The sequence below is a fragment of the Perca fluviatilis genome, chromosome 24 (genome assembly GCF_010015445.1).
Source record: "Perca fluviatilis chromosome 24, GENO_Pfluv_1.0, whole genome shotgun sequence".
Taxonomy (NCBI): Eukaryota; Metazoa; Chordata; class Actinopteri; order Perciformes; family Percidae; genus Perca; species Perca fluviatilis.
Genome location: NC_053135.1, coordinates 11,156,897 through 11,169,560, shown reverse-complemented (window position 1 = coordinate 11,169,560; position 12,664 = coordinate 11,156,897). Strand labels below are relative to the sequence as shown.

The 12,664-nt window shown below is 44.4% G+C and overlaps 1 protein-coding gene across 5 annotated transcripts in view; it reads left to right on the top strand.

Moving 5' to 3' along the window:
- The window catches only part of LOC120554133 (histone deacetylase 4-like), a 66,061-nt gene that overhangs the window by 51,426 nt on the left and 1,971 nt on the right, over positions 1 to 12,664 (top strand). For all 5 annotated transcript variants that reach the window (XM_039792766.1, XM_039792765.1, XM_039792762.1 and 2 more), the window contains 12 exons: positions 1,845 to 2,063; positions 3,637 to 3,832; positions 6,858 to 6,991; positions 7,153 to 7,255; positions 7,379 to 7,425; positions 8,640 to 8,747; positions 9,063 to 9,118; positions 9,430 to 9,517; positions 9,669 to 9,788; positions 10,119 to 10,216; positions 11,448 to 11,566; positions 11,770 to 11,903. In XM_039792766.1, the coding sequence (XP_039648700.1) occupies positions 1,845 to 2,063; positions 3,637 to 3,832; positions 6,858 to 6,991; positions 7,153 to 7,255; positions 7,379 to 7,425; positions 8,640 to 8,747; positions 9,063 to 9,118; positions 9,430 to 9,517; positions 9,669 to 9,788; positions 10,119 to 10,216; positions 11,448 to 11,566; positions 11,770 to 11,903 (1,422 nt within the window). The remainder of the gene's footprint in view (positions 1 to 1,844; positions 2,064 to 3,636; positions 3,833 to 6,857; positions 6,992 to 7,152; positions 7,256 to 7,378; positions 7,426 to 8,639; positions 8,748 to 9,062; positions 9,119 to 9,429; positions 9,518 to 9,668; positions 9,789 to 10,118; positions 10,217 to 11,447; positions 11,567 to 11,769; positions 11,904 to 12,664) is intronic.

The window sequence follows — 12,664 nt, the reverse complement described above, 5'->3', positions numbered from 1 at the left end:
CTGATTGTTGTCCTATGGACAGAGTCTTCCACCTCAGCTGTAGATCTCTGCAGTTCATCCAGAGTGATCATGGGCCTCTTGGCTACATCTCCTTCTCAGTCTTCTCATCGTATGAGCTGAAAGTTTAGAGGGACGGCCGGGTCTTCGTAGATTTGTAGTGGTCTGATACTCCTTCCATTTCAATATTATCGCTTGCACAGTGCTCCTTGGGATGTTTAAAGCTTGGGAATTCTTTTGTATCCAATCCGGCTTTAAACTTCTCCACAACAGTATCTCGGACCTGCCTGGTGTGTTCCTTGTTCTTCATGATGCTCTGCGCGCTTTACACGGACCTCTGAGACTATCACAGAGCAGGTGCATTTATACGGAGACTTGATTACACACAGCTGGATTCTATTTATCATCATTAGTCATTTAGGTCAACATTGGATCATTCAGAGATCTTCACTGAACTTCTGGAGAGAGAGTTTGCTGCACTGAAAGTAAAGGGGCTGAATAATTTTGCACGGCCACTTTTTCAGTTTTTATTTGTTAAAAAGTTTGAAATAGCCAATGAATTTCGTTCCACTTCATAATTGGGACGCACTTGTTGTTGATTCTTCACAAAAAATAACAGTTTTATATCTTTATGTTTGAGGCCTGAAATGTGGCAAAAGGTCGAAACGTTCAAAGGGGCCGAATACTTCTCCGCAAGGCACTGTATATATATATATATATATATATATATATATATATATATATATATATGTATAATGTGAGTCGTGGTTTTAGCCCCTTATATGTGAAGGTTTGCAGTTTATCTATGTTTATTGTCATTGCAATTTGAACAAAATTGAATATTTGCCTCAGTCATCAATCAGATTCTTTTGAATGAGAGCTGGTGAATGTCACTCTTTTCAGCCGGATGTCCGTTACTTTCCGCTTTGTTTGCGTTGGAATTTTAAACTGGATTCATGAGGACTACGGTTGACTGCTCCTCAGATCTCTGCAGGGTCAATCCAGACAGCTAGCTAGACTATCTGTCCAATCGGAGTTTTCTGTCGCGCGACCAAAACAAGTTCCTTCCCGAGGCGATTTTTTCAGCTTAGCGCCGCCCAAGACGATTGTGATCGGTTTAAAGAAATGCCAATAAAGAGCAAGTTTTTTTTCTCCTATCCCAGAATGCTGTGTGGACTAGCCAGACACTCCTCCGCAGCGCTGTGGAGGAAGGTCTGGCAATGCAAGACTAATGCTGCACTAGCTCTGTGCCAGGGGACGCAGAAGCTCACAGCTCTGGGAAACACACACCTGTATCTGAAACCCACTCTTATGACGTCCAAGAAAAAAAAAAAAAAAAACTACTACTACATCATAAACATTCACACACTACGGAGACAAGTACTCCTCAGCCATGAATGGCACTTTGAATGGGACATGCCAGTGAAAGTGAATGAACAGCCAACTGAGTCACTACTGGGTAAACAGCAGCCCCCAGAATAAGTGGCTGAATGGCAACATAACAGGGAGTGTGGAACGTCTGTGTTCAAAGCAGACACATTTTGCCCCCGGAGTACTGACGGCAGAGCGGCCACTCACATTCAATTACAACGGAGAGGTTTGAAATGAGCAAGACGCCAATCTGGCTGAGTAGTCCAAATTAAGCTTGTCAAAAGAAGAATGCTCCAGAGAAAGCAGCGATTTGCCGGGAATTTAATTCAGAAAAAAAAAAAAAAAAAGGGAAAAAAAGAGCGTGTCTGAGGCCTCGCACGTCGGAGGGGATTTGTCACCTCCTGCTGATGGATTGTGAAATAAACTTCACGTGGTAATAGCATCATCTTCCCTTTCTCCTTTTCTGTGTCTCGCAGATGATGACCAAGCCCAGCGAGTCACCCGTGGGCCGCCAGCACCAGAGCCACCCGGAGGAGACGGAGGAGGAGCTGAGGGAACACCAGGACGGTGGGGCTCTGCCGCCGGGGGTCACCATCAAGCAGGAGCCCCCCGACCCGCAGGAGCTGCAGGAGGAGGCGCTGCAGCAGCACATGGAGCGGGATAGGCAGGTGGAGCAGGAGCTGCTCTTCAGACAGGTAGAGGATGGGGGGGAGTTGGGAAAGAGAGACATCCGCTCTGGCACACAGCAGAAACGCAACGTAGGCTTAGCTAGGTTCTGCTTAGTTCAGTCCCTCCAGAAAAACGCGATCATGCAATGCCATAATTCAATGCATAATCAGCCAAAGTCTGCATATTTATGCGGGGGCCGCATTTTCTCAAATACGCCGCACTTTCGCCGCGTAAATTGGCGATTTCCGCGCAAAATATGCGGGGCTTGCATGATTTCATAATCCCCGAATTTTCGTTGCAAAAAAACTCACATATGTGTTAGCAGAAAGTTGAAAAATGTTGCATTTACTTCACACAAGAGCAGCCATCTTCCCCTATTGCCATGGGAACGTTATGAAGTGACGTAATTACGCGACGTGAACATCATCGAAAAGCAGGGTGTTGGGGGAATCACTTTTTTTCTCTTTTTCATCAAACTGCAATTTTTGCAAGTTCCCGCAATTTCATCGCGTTGAAATTGCATAAATATCCCGCATTTTTTAAGAAAACGTGCCGCATAATGAAGGATTTTTGCCCGCAACAATCACAAAAAAACTCTGCATTTTTCTGGAAGGACTGCTAGTTCTATTGTGTTGTAGGAACGGCCGTGCAATTAATCGAATTTTGAATTGTGATTACTATTTTGGCTACTATTGATCACAAAAACAGAGTAATCGAGAAAAAACAACATTATTTTGCACATGACGTTTTGCAGATAAACTCTTATTTTGTCCTGTGTTCTGAATGAACAGGAGAGAAAAAAAAGGCCATTTTACAGTTCTAGGTGTCGATTTGTTAAACTGTTCCACTGTTGTTGTTTTTTTAAGTTCAGTAATTGCAACATCTTTTCAAAAGTCAATGAGTAATGGATTATTATTTTTTTTACCATAATCGAGCAGCCCTACTTGTAGGTGTTCCTGGGTGCGATATTACGAATCCCACTATGGCCACGCCAAGACCCGCCCTTCAATAGCATTCACACACTACTATTGGCCAGGCGTCCATGCTTACATGTACAGGTCCTATCCCCTGACCAATCCCCTGACCCTAACCTTAACCCTGAGAGGTGAAATGCCTAACCCTAACCAATCGAGCTGCTTCGTAGGGCGGGTCTTGGCGTGGCCAAAGTGGGAATCATAATTTTGCTTCCCGGGTAAGTCCTGGAGAGGTGGGATGAAGAAGAAGAAACATAAATGTATTAAGGGCTGGGAAAATGCTACTCTTTGTCCTACGACATGTCTGTGATTAAATGCCGAGGGGGAATCGAAGCTGTATCATTTGTTATGGCTGCCATCTTTTGGCCATAAGTTGTACTTGCAATATAGAATATATTGAAGCAATTCTTCTCCCCCCCCCCACCATCCCCGTAGTCCCCTGATGCGTTTACATTTTAGGCGATTCACTAAACAACTCACCATGACAACTGCAGAATTCATCTTCTTCCTTTGTGCGTCTGTGTTGTCTCTGTGTGTGTGTGTGTGTGTGTGTGTGTGTGTGTGTGTGTGTGTGTGTGTGTGTGTGTGTGTGTGTGTGTGTGTGTGTGTGTGTGTGTGTGAGCAGCAGGCCCTGTTGTTGGAGCAGCAGCGCATTCATCAGCTGAGAAACTACCAGGCCTCGATGGAGGCCGCCGGCCTGTCCATCTCCTTCCCGGGACACCGCCCCCTGTCCAGGGCCCAGTCGTCTCCGGCCTCAGCCTCCTCCTTCCCGATCAGCGTCCCGGCCCCCGATCCTCCCGCCAAGCCCCGCTTCACCACAGGTTCGGCGTCGCCGCCCTCTTTCTTTTGAACTCGTTCAGGTTTCCCTTTCGCTTTCAAATAAACCGTTTTAACTGCTGTCATTTTCTCACAGTAGCCTCCCTCTGGTCTGCGTGAAACATTCATTTGAGACACTTTTGGCTTTGAATTTCACTGCCTGTCTAAACGCACTGGGGGACTGAAAGGACACATTTCCTTCCCCCCCAAAAAAAAAAGAAAACTGGTGAATTGGCCAAAAAGTGGTATAATGGTTCCCGCCTCCATCTGGTAGCAGTAATAATAGAGCTAGAGGAGCTTATCTTGCCAAAACCATTTCTCTCATTACTTTTTCTTCCTCTCAGAGAGCTGACTCTTTAAACCAGGGATCTTCAACAGGGGGTCCAGGGCCCGGGGCCCCTAGGGGGTCCTCAGAGACAGTGCAGTTTTTTTTGTTTTTTTTTTTAATTAAAAAGTCTTAACATGAATCCAGCATATTGTTAACAAACATAAATCCCCACTGCTACCTGTCCCATAGGTAAGGTAGTCTACTATGGCGCTTACCCACTGTTAGTACCAGGTCGGCTCGGCTCAGCCGCGGTGCCCCGTCCTCCGTTTTCCATTGCAGATTTCGCACCGCCTCATGCGTGAGGCGAGCGTGGCTGGTCGTCATAGCGATGCCGCAGGACACTGCCGTGACCTAACGCAACACATACACACACACACAGAACGTTGAAGGTGTGTTGACAAATTTAGTTTCAAAAGAAGCTGGAGGCGGCAAAAAAAAACAAAACACACCGCTGGCTAAACTATTTAAGAAATGGCGGCTTTGTCCAGGGCACCCTGTCTGTCGCTAGCAATAATCAGGGTGCGAACTACGGGGGAGCTAGGGGGAGCTCGGCTCCCCTGAAAACGTGATTTGTGAAATTTTGGGGGGTCTCTAAAAATATTGACAATGTGTCATTTTGACGTGCAATTTCAGTTTTGTGTAATGTGATCATCGTGGATTATAATGTGTAAAACTGCAAAAATATAATTCATGCGTGATGGTGATTTAAACCCAGTTCACTTCAATAAAGAAAACTATACATGTTATTCTTGTTATGAGCATCAAGGGCGCGGGGGTGGCGCAAATCCAACTCATGTTTAGTACATGTTAACTCAAAGATTCGTAGAAAAAATATAAACCTTGGAGGCCATTAATCGGTGCGCAAAGTCCTTGAAATCCATTCGGCAGTAAGCATCATATAGCCATGGCAAAAAGAAAACAAGGCAGTTTAATTAATTTTGGTTTTACTAAGAAACTGTGTAGCGATGATGTTAATAGCACGACTAATTCACCTGCTGCAAGCCCTGTTAGCACACCTCCCACCGGGGTGACAACGCAAGAAGAAGCTGAAGAAATAATGTCCTCTCTGGCTGAAGATGATCCTAACCCCTCTCGCTCCTCACTCTCCTGTTAAATTGGAACAGCCAGCAGTGGAGAGCCTGGAAGAGCCCGTATACATGGCTGTTTGTTAAGGATGGAAGCTTGGGGTGCGTCGCTAAGGTCTAATTGAACGGAGGAATTCTGGTATTCTTCTTATTGTTTATATATTTGTGGGTGGCTGTTTGCCCTATCTATTCCTGTCGATAAAGTATGATAGGGTAAATCCTGTATAGTGCATACACTTGTAGCTGTTATGTATCTTTGTAAGTCATTGTAAGTTGCAAGCGCCGCCACCTTCCGCGTGGAAAAAAAGTGGGCTCCCCGAAGGCCACGGTATAGTTCGAACACTGGCAATAATGACGCAGCGATTAGTGACGATTCTCTCTGACCAATCAGTAGTCTGCCTGTTTTCTCGTCACTTTAAGGTCGTGACTCACTAACCCGATAATCGGCCGTCGGACAGTCCGGCGAGGTCAGTGACTCGAGTCTGTTCGGTGTATTCCGTGCCGCCGGCCTTCATTTTGGCCGATTTGACATGTTGAATCGGAAGGCGGGCGCTGCCGGCAGTCGGACTCAAATGACCCTTCTGATTGGTAGAGTGCTAACCTGGAAACAAGGAGCGGGATGAGTGTGAGAGAGAGACCTTTTTTCGATCTGAAATGAAGACAGATTCAGCGACTGCACGGCCTATTTCTCACTTAAAATGTTTTCAGAAACACGTTTCGGTGAACTATTTTAGTACAATATGAGACAATATTGAAGACCCTGCTTTAAACAGAGATTAAAATTACAAAAGGGAAGAAGTCATTTATGAGTAAAGAAGAAGCTGCTACCAGCAACTTTTTTATTTGTGTTATACTAATTTTATCGCCGTGAAGATGCCACATACTGTGGCAGCTTGTGCGTTCATGCAGAACAGTTTGGCCTACTTTTGCTCCCACTCACTTTCAAACTGCATAGAACATTGAGGAGTTTCAGTAGCTGTTTCATATTAATGTGTATTCACACACAATGTGAGAGCTAAGATTAGACAGGAAGAATCTTCTGATTATGCCTTACCTTTAACGAATAGCTGACTATCAGATGTCTGTAGCCTGCGAAGTGAACTAGAAAATAAAGCTGTATTTTCACAAATATCGCTAAGAATGGGTGTCCCCATCTTTTCTGAAAATATTAGGGAAACTATAATTACATAACTATGTACTATAGTTATGTAATAGCATTGTATGTAACTGTAATTACATAAACATTAAGTTTTAAACATTCCAAGTGTATTTAATAATCTCACAAGAGAAACCTAAAAACAATCGGCAGTGATGTAAATCATTAAAAGAATACAGGATACTTCTTTTTCTTGATAAATATCCTTTTTTTTGTCTTAAAATGTCAGAAAATAGTGAAAAATTTAAAAATTTAAAGAGAGCCCAAAACCCAAATACACTCAATTTACACTAAAGTGGTTTATTCTCACTGGAGGAGCTGGAACCAGGTAACGTTTAGCATTTTTGCAAGTGAAAATTGATGATAAAAATAGTTGCCGATTCATTTTCTGTCAATGACTTATTGATTGATGGATCATTTATTTCATGAGCGCATGTCTCTCTCTCTGTGCGTTGCCTCAGGCCTGGTGTACGACTCTCTCATGCAGAAGCACCAGTGTATGTGTGGAAACACCAACAGTCACCCGGAGCACGCAGGCCGGATTCAGAGCATTTGGTCTCGGCTGCAGGAGACCGGACTCAGAGCGCAGTGTGAGGTATGTAAGAGGGAAAGACACCAACAGTTAACATCGCACAGAGTGGAGTAAACTGCATATGAGAATTATCCTTCTTTATCTGTCTCTCTCTCTCTGTGTATGTATGTATGTGTGTGTGTGTGTGTGTGTGTGTGTGTGTGTGTGTGTGTGTGTGTGTGTAGTGTATCCGTGGGAGGAAGGCCACTCTGGAAGAGCTGCAGACAGTTCACTCTGAAGCCCACGTCCTGCTGTACGGAACCAACCCTCTCCGACAGAAACTTGATTGTAAGCGCGCGTGCACACACACACACAGACACACACACACACACACACACACACACACACACACACTCAACTCAACTGCCATTATCCAATCCCTCTTTTAATTTTTATTTCCTGGTTCACCAGGTTCGGTCACTCCCATGTTCGTGCGGCTACCGTGCGGAGGGTTGGGGGTAAGTAACACTCACGTTCATAAAGTGAAATAAAACATGATGCAATCTGTATATTATTAATTGAATTATCTGTAGTACAGTCATATTTAAAATGATAAAACGTATAGCCGTCGTTGACAGGGACAGTATGGAGAGACAGGGCAAGTTTCTTTGCATTGCACCCTTTACACATAAGGTAGTCTCGCATTGCCAAGACCTTCCTCCACAGCGCTGCGGAGGAGGGTCTGCCTAGTCCACACAGCATTTTCGGGATGGGAGAAAATCGTGCTCTGGTTTATCGGCATTTCTTTAAACCAACGGCGCCTCTGCAAAATAGACTCAGGAAGGAATTTGTTTTGGTGGAACGTGTGTACGTTCAAAGGTTGTTTTAGTCGTGCAACAGAAAGCTCCGATTGGACAGATAGTCTAGCTAGCTGTCTGGATTTACCCTGCAGAGATCTGAGGAAAAAGTCAATCATAGTCCTCATAAATCGACGGGAGTTTAGAATGTCAACACAAAGGAAGCCCAAGGCAACGGATATCCGGCCTAAATGAGTGAAATCCGGCGGAATTTCCATCGGCATCGGAGCAATCCCGGAAGTGGAACGTCGTAGATATAGAATACACATAAGGCAAATAAATGCATTACAACATTTTTATTTTTTTATTTCCGTAATGCTGTAATTTAAAACAATTAATAAACTACAAATACTGTTCCAGTACAGTAATACGTTCTAAAGTTGATTAGAAAAACAATTTGCTAGAAATGTATTAGCCTTAGGAGGACGGAGGAGTAATAAAGGGTGTGTGTGTGTGTGTGTGTGTGTGTGTGTGTGTGTGTACCTGTTTTACTATATTTGTTGGGTCCAAAAACCGGGGACTACAGTATACTTGTGGGGTCTGCACAGCCTCGTGGGGACCAAAATGCTGGACCCCACGAGTTTAAAGGGCTGTTTGAGGGTTAAGACTTGGTTTTAGGATTAGGGTTAGAATTAGGTTATGGTTAGGGTGAGGGTAAGGGTTAAGGTTAGGCATTCAGTTGGGATGGTTAAGGTTAGGGTAAGGGGCTAGGGAATGCATTATGTCAATGATATGTCCCCACAAAGATAGTAATACAGACTTGTGTGTGTGTGTGTGTGTGTGTGTGTGTGTGTGTGTGTGTTGATCGGTTTTGGTCATCTCCCAGTTGTGGACTTAGCTCAGGTGTGAGAGTAACACAGGTCTTGTGTTTCTAGGTGGACAGCGACACCATTTGGAACGAGGTCCACTCCTCCAGTGCGGCGCGACTCGCTGTCGGCTCCGTGGTGGAGGTGGTTTTCAAAGTGGCTACCGGAGAGCTCAAGGTAACCGTGACGACACTCGTCTGCTTGCTTTCTTTCCCAAAATCGGGGAATCATCTTAAAGACATCATGGGGTTCCCGCAAGCTTTGAAAATGCGTGAAAGTTTGTTATGTAACAGTCGTGCTCTTAGTGCTAAAAGTGCTTTTTATTAGATTGTTTGAATTCCATTAAAGCCAGCCCGCTTTTGTGTGTATTTCTCTAAATGACAATGGTTTTTAGCAGCGGTTCGCCAATATTTAGTTAACAGAGGAAATACTCAGTGGTGATCAGCGCCGGTGTGGGTAACAGACTCCTGTGGCTCCTGTCTGTCTTTGCAGAATGGTTTCGCTGTGGTCCGCCCTCCTGGACACCACGCAGAGGAAAGCACTCCCATGTAAGGCCGCAGCCGTCACCACACTCAGTTGGAGACACTTCATCTACGCATATACAAATACCAGCGTTGGTTCAGGCTGGTCTGGAATAGAAATGACATCAACCAATGAGTTTATTTGCACATAAAGAACAGAACGCCTTTATTCTGCCAGCTGTTTCGAGACTTTATTTATTGATCATATCCTTCTCCGAGCATGTTTAAAATGCCCCATAAAAAAAACATGGAAATGGAGCAGGAAAGTGCTTTGGCACAGCTTCATTTCATTACAAGAAGGACGACTCAGCCCCTCCCTCTCTTTGCTGCTGTTTCAGGGGTTTCTGCTACTTCAACTCGGTGGCCATCGCAGCCAAACTGCTGCAGCAGAGGCTCAACGTCAGCAAGATCCTCATCGTGGACTGGGTCAGTCCCTTATTGGGAACGGGATGTAGTTAGTTGGCATTAAAGAGGACAAGTTCGATCTCATTTAATACTCCCTAATATGCATGTCTTATTAGGGAACACAGCATGGCAAAATTTGTGATCATATCATGTGTGTACCATCTAACCCCAGGACGTTCACCATGGCAACGGCACCCAGCAAGCGTTCTATGATGACCCCAATGTCCTTTACCTGTCTATTCATCGCTATGACGACGGCAACTTCTTCCCTGGAAGTGGAGCACCTGACGAGGTGTGTGTGTGTGTGTGTGTGTGTGACCATAACCTTAGTAACTGTCGTCAGACCTCAGAAAAACGCGTTCCCAGTGCATTGTGGGAAAATTTTGCACAGGATCCATTAGAGGATTTGAAAAATAAATAACAATGAAATGAAAACAATGACACTGTGATAGCTGGCCAATTAATTTGCAGTTCTCCTAAAGCACTTCTTTAGCAATCTAGTGATAGTTACATGTTACATGAAGTTAATATGGAGTGGTATTGAAAAACAAAGGCAATCTGAACATTTTGCGTTGGTCCTGTACGTATCAAGGTTGAGTCACACACGCGCTTCTCTCTGCAGGTGGGCAGTGGGCCTGGCGTCGGGTTCAACGTTAACGTCGCTTTCACTGGGGGCCTGGATCCACCCATGGGAGACGTAGAGTACCTGGCTGCCTTCAGGTATCAGATCACAATATCACCGAGTCACACAAAGACAAACCAGCTGATAGTTAAGCCAGTTTGTCTTCACAGCTCTAGTCCTAATTCTCCTTCCAATACTTTTTGACAACCAACATCACAGTCATCATGCAAGTGTGGACAGTGTGTTAAATTAGCTAAACACATTGAATAACCTTGGTACAAAAAAGGCAAGAAAATCCGAGAGTAAATGTTCAGAAATAGAAGCTACTTTATACGATACGGTACGATGATGATACAACTTCATTGTCAGCCAGGGCTGAAATTCTTTTTTGCATCCCTGGGTAGCTCATATAAAAAAAAAGAGGACATAGAACACAGACATACATAAGATGAATAACACCAAAAGACATACATGAAACATTACCACAAATGACATAAACTCCCAGGTAAGGAAACAAAGAATGCATGTATAACAACCGAAAATGTCAATGAACATACACACAGACAAGGTCTTAGAGACATGTAACCCTGAATAAATATTGCACTGGATTCAATGTAGCTCAATGTAGCTGTCTGATGTAACAGTACAGTAACTTGACACATAACACATGATATGTAACCATAGAGGCACTGTGCTGAGGAGGCCATTGTTTGCCGTACTGTGAAAACCGTTTCCCTCGAAAATATCAACTTCCCATGACCTAAATAAAAACGCGCCTGATAACATCTTTGTGACAAAGCCATTTTCAGATGATCCAATGGGGATTTGAATGGTTTATTTAGCTTAAGGAACTATTAAGAAACACTTAATTCTTCAGTCTAAAATATTCAAAGTCACCAAATTTGGACATAGATTGGTTTCATTGGACAGCGATGTCAGTTTGATCTCTGCTAGTAGATGATAGTTTTATTATTAGTAGCACTGCAAAACTAATGATTATATTATCTTTTTTTGTTTCTTGCATAGACTGATGAATCAGTTGGTCTGTAAAATGTCAGAAAATAGTGAAAAATGTCAACCTACATTTCCTAAAGCTGTATATTCAGTTTAGTAGCTCATGCAAATAAAAGCAGCAAATGTGTTTTTGCTTGAAAAATGAGATAAAGGTTTTACGGCTTGGCGAAAACAAATGGTGGAAATGTTTTCATGGAGATAAAATGAATAATTTGTGCCTGTGCGAGTACTGTATCTTCTACATTCACATTGAAATATGGGCTGTTAATCTTTGCACTCTACCCTCCCCACCCCCCACCCCCCCCCCCCTCTCAGGTCAGTGGTCATGCCCATAGCCAATGAGTTTGCCCCGGACATCGTGCTGGTCTCCTCTGGCTTCGACGCCGTGGAGGGACACCCTCCGCCACTTGGCGGCTACACTTTGACGTCCAAATGTGAGTGCAAGCTTATCTCAATCTGAGTCTTCCTTATCCCGCGCTGCAGCAGTTGACCGCACCAAAAAACATAGAGTTGGATGCCGATAAACTTAAAGGATGTAAAAATTGTGCTGAAAACGTGACATGAAATTCAACTGCTGTCGCCACACCGCAGATTCATTTTTCATCCGTTCACGCGCTTCCTGTAACCTTTTCCTCAGGTTTTGGTTATCTGACCAGGCAGCTGATGACCCTCGCTGGAGGCCGGGTAGTCCTGGCTCTGGAGGGGGGTCACGACCTCACCGCCATCTGCGACGCCTCGGAGGCCTGCGTGGCCGCCCTGCTAGGCCAAGAGGTAAGGAGGTCACTGTGACTACACACAGGATCTGAATCCTAATTTATGGCCCTTGTGTTATATCAAAGTCTCGGGGTTGGAGAGAAGTGGGGGGGGGGGACATGGTGGCATGTTTTTCAGGTTGTCAGCCGGGTGCTTTCCTTTTTTGGGGGGGGGCTTTAATTGCCTTTATTGATAGGACAGATTAAGTCAGGAAAGTAGGAGAGAGAGAGGGATTCCTTGCAGCAAAGGAACCAAACCTGCGGCCACCGCGACAAGGACTCAGCCTCTGTTCATGGGGCACACGCTCAGCCAAGTGAGCTAACCAGGCGCCCCTTTAATCCCGTTTTAATCTGCTGTGCTGGCAGTATAATGGAAAAAAAACAAACACCAAAATGAGGACAAAGCTGCACCAATCCCAAATGCATCATTGCCTCAGATGTACAGTAATTTGATCTCCTACTTATTCCAGATGTGTGACTTTCATTTATTTGCCTTTTATAAAAAAAACACACACACAAGCAGTAGTGGAAAGATCTAGAGGAGGATTTTAAACACCTTTTTGCCTTGCTAAATCAGAGTGACAAACACTGTCCTGTGAAGCCTTGGCTGTAACTTCCTGGGACACCCTCCCATTTGATCGGTTCCAGTGCTTTATGGTAGATTTATTAGGCATTAATAGGGTTTTATGTCGCCTTGTCACCCATCTTGGGTCTAGGAAACAAATCAAGCTGGAATATGGGCTGGGAGTGGGATGAACTGACGTTACATGGTGCATTATT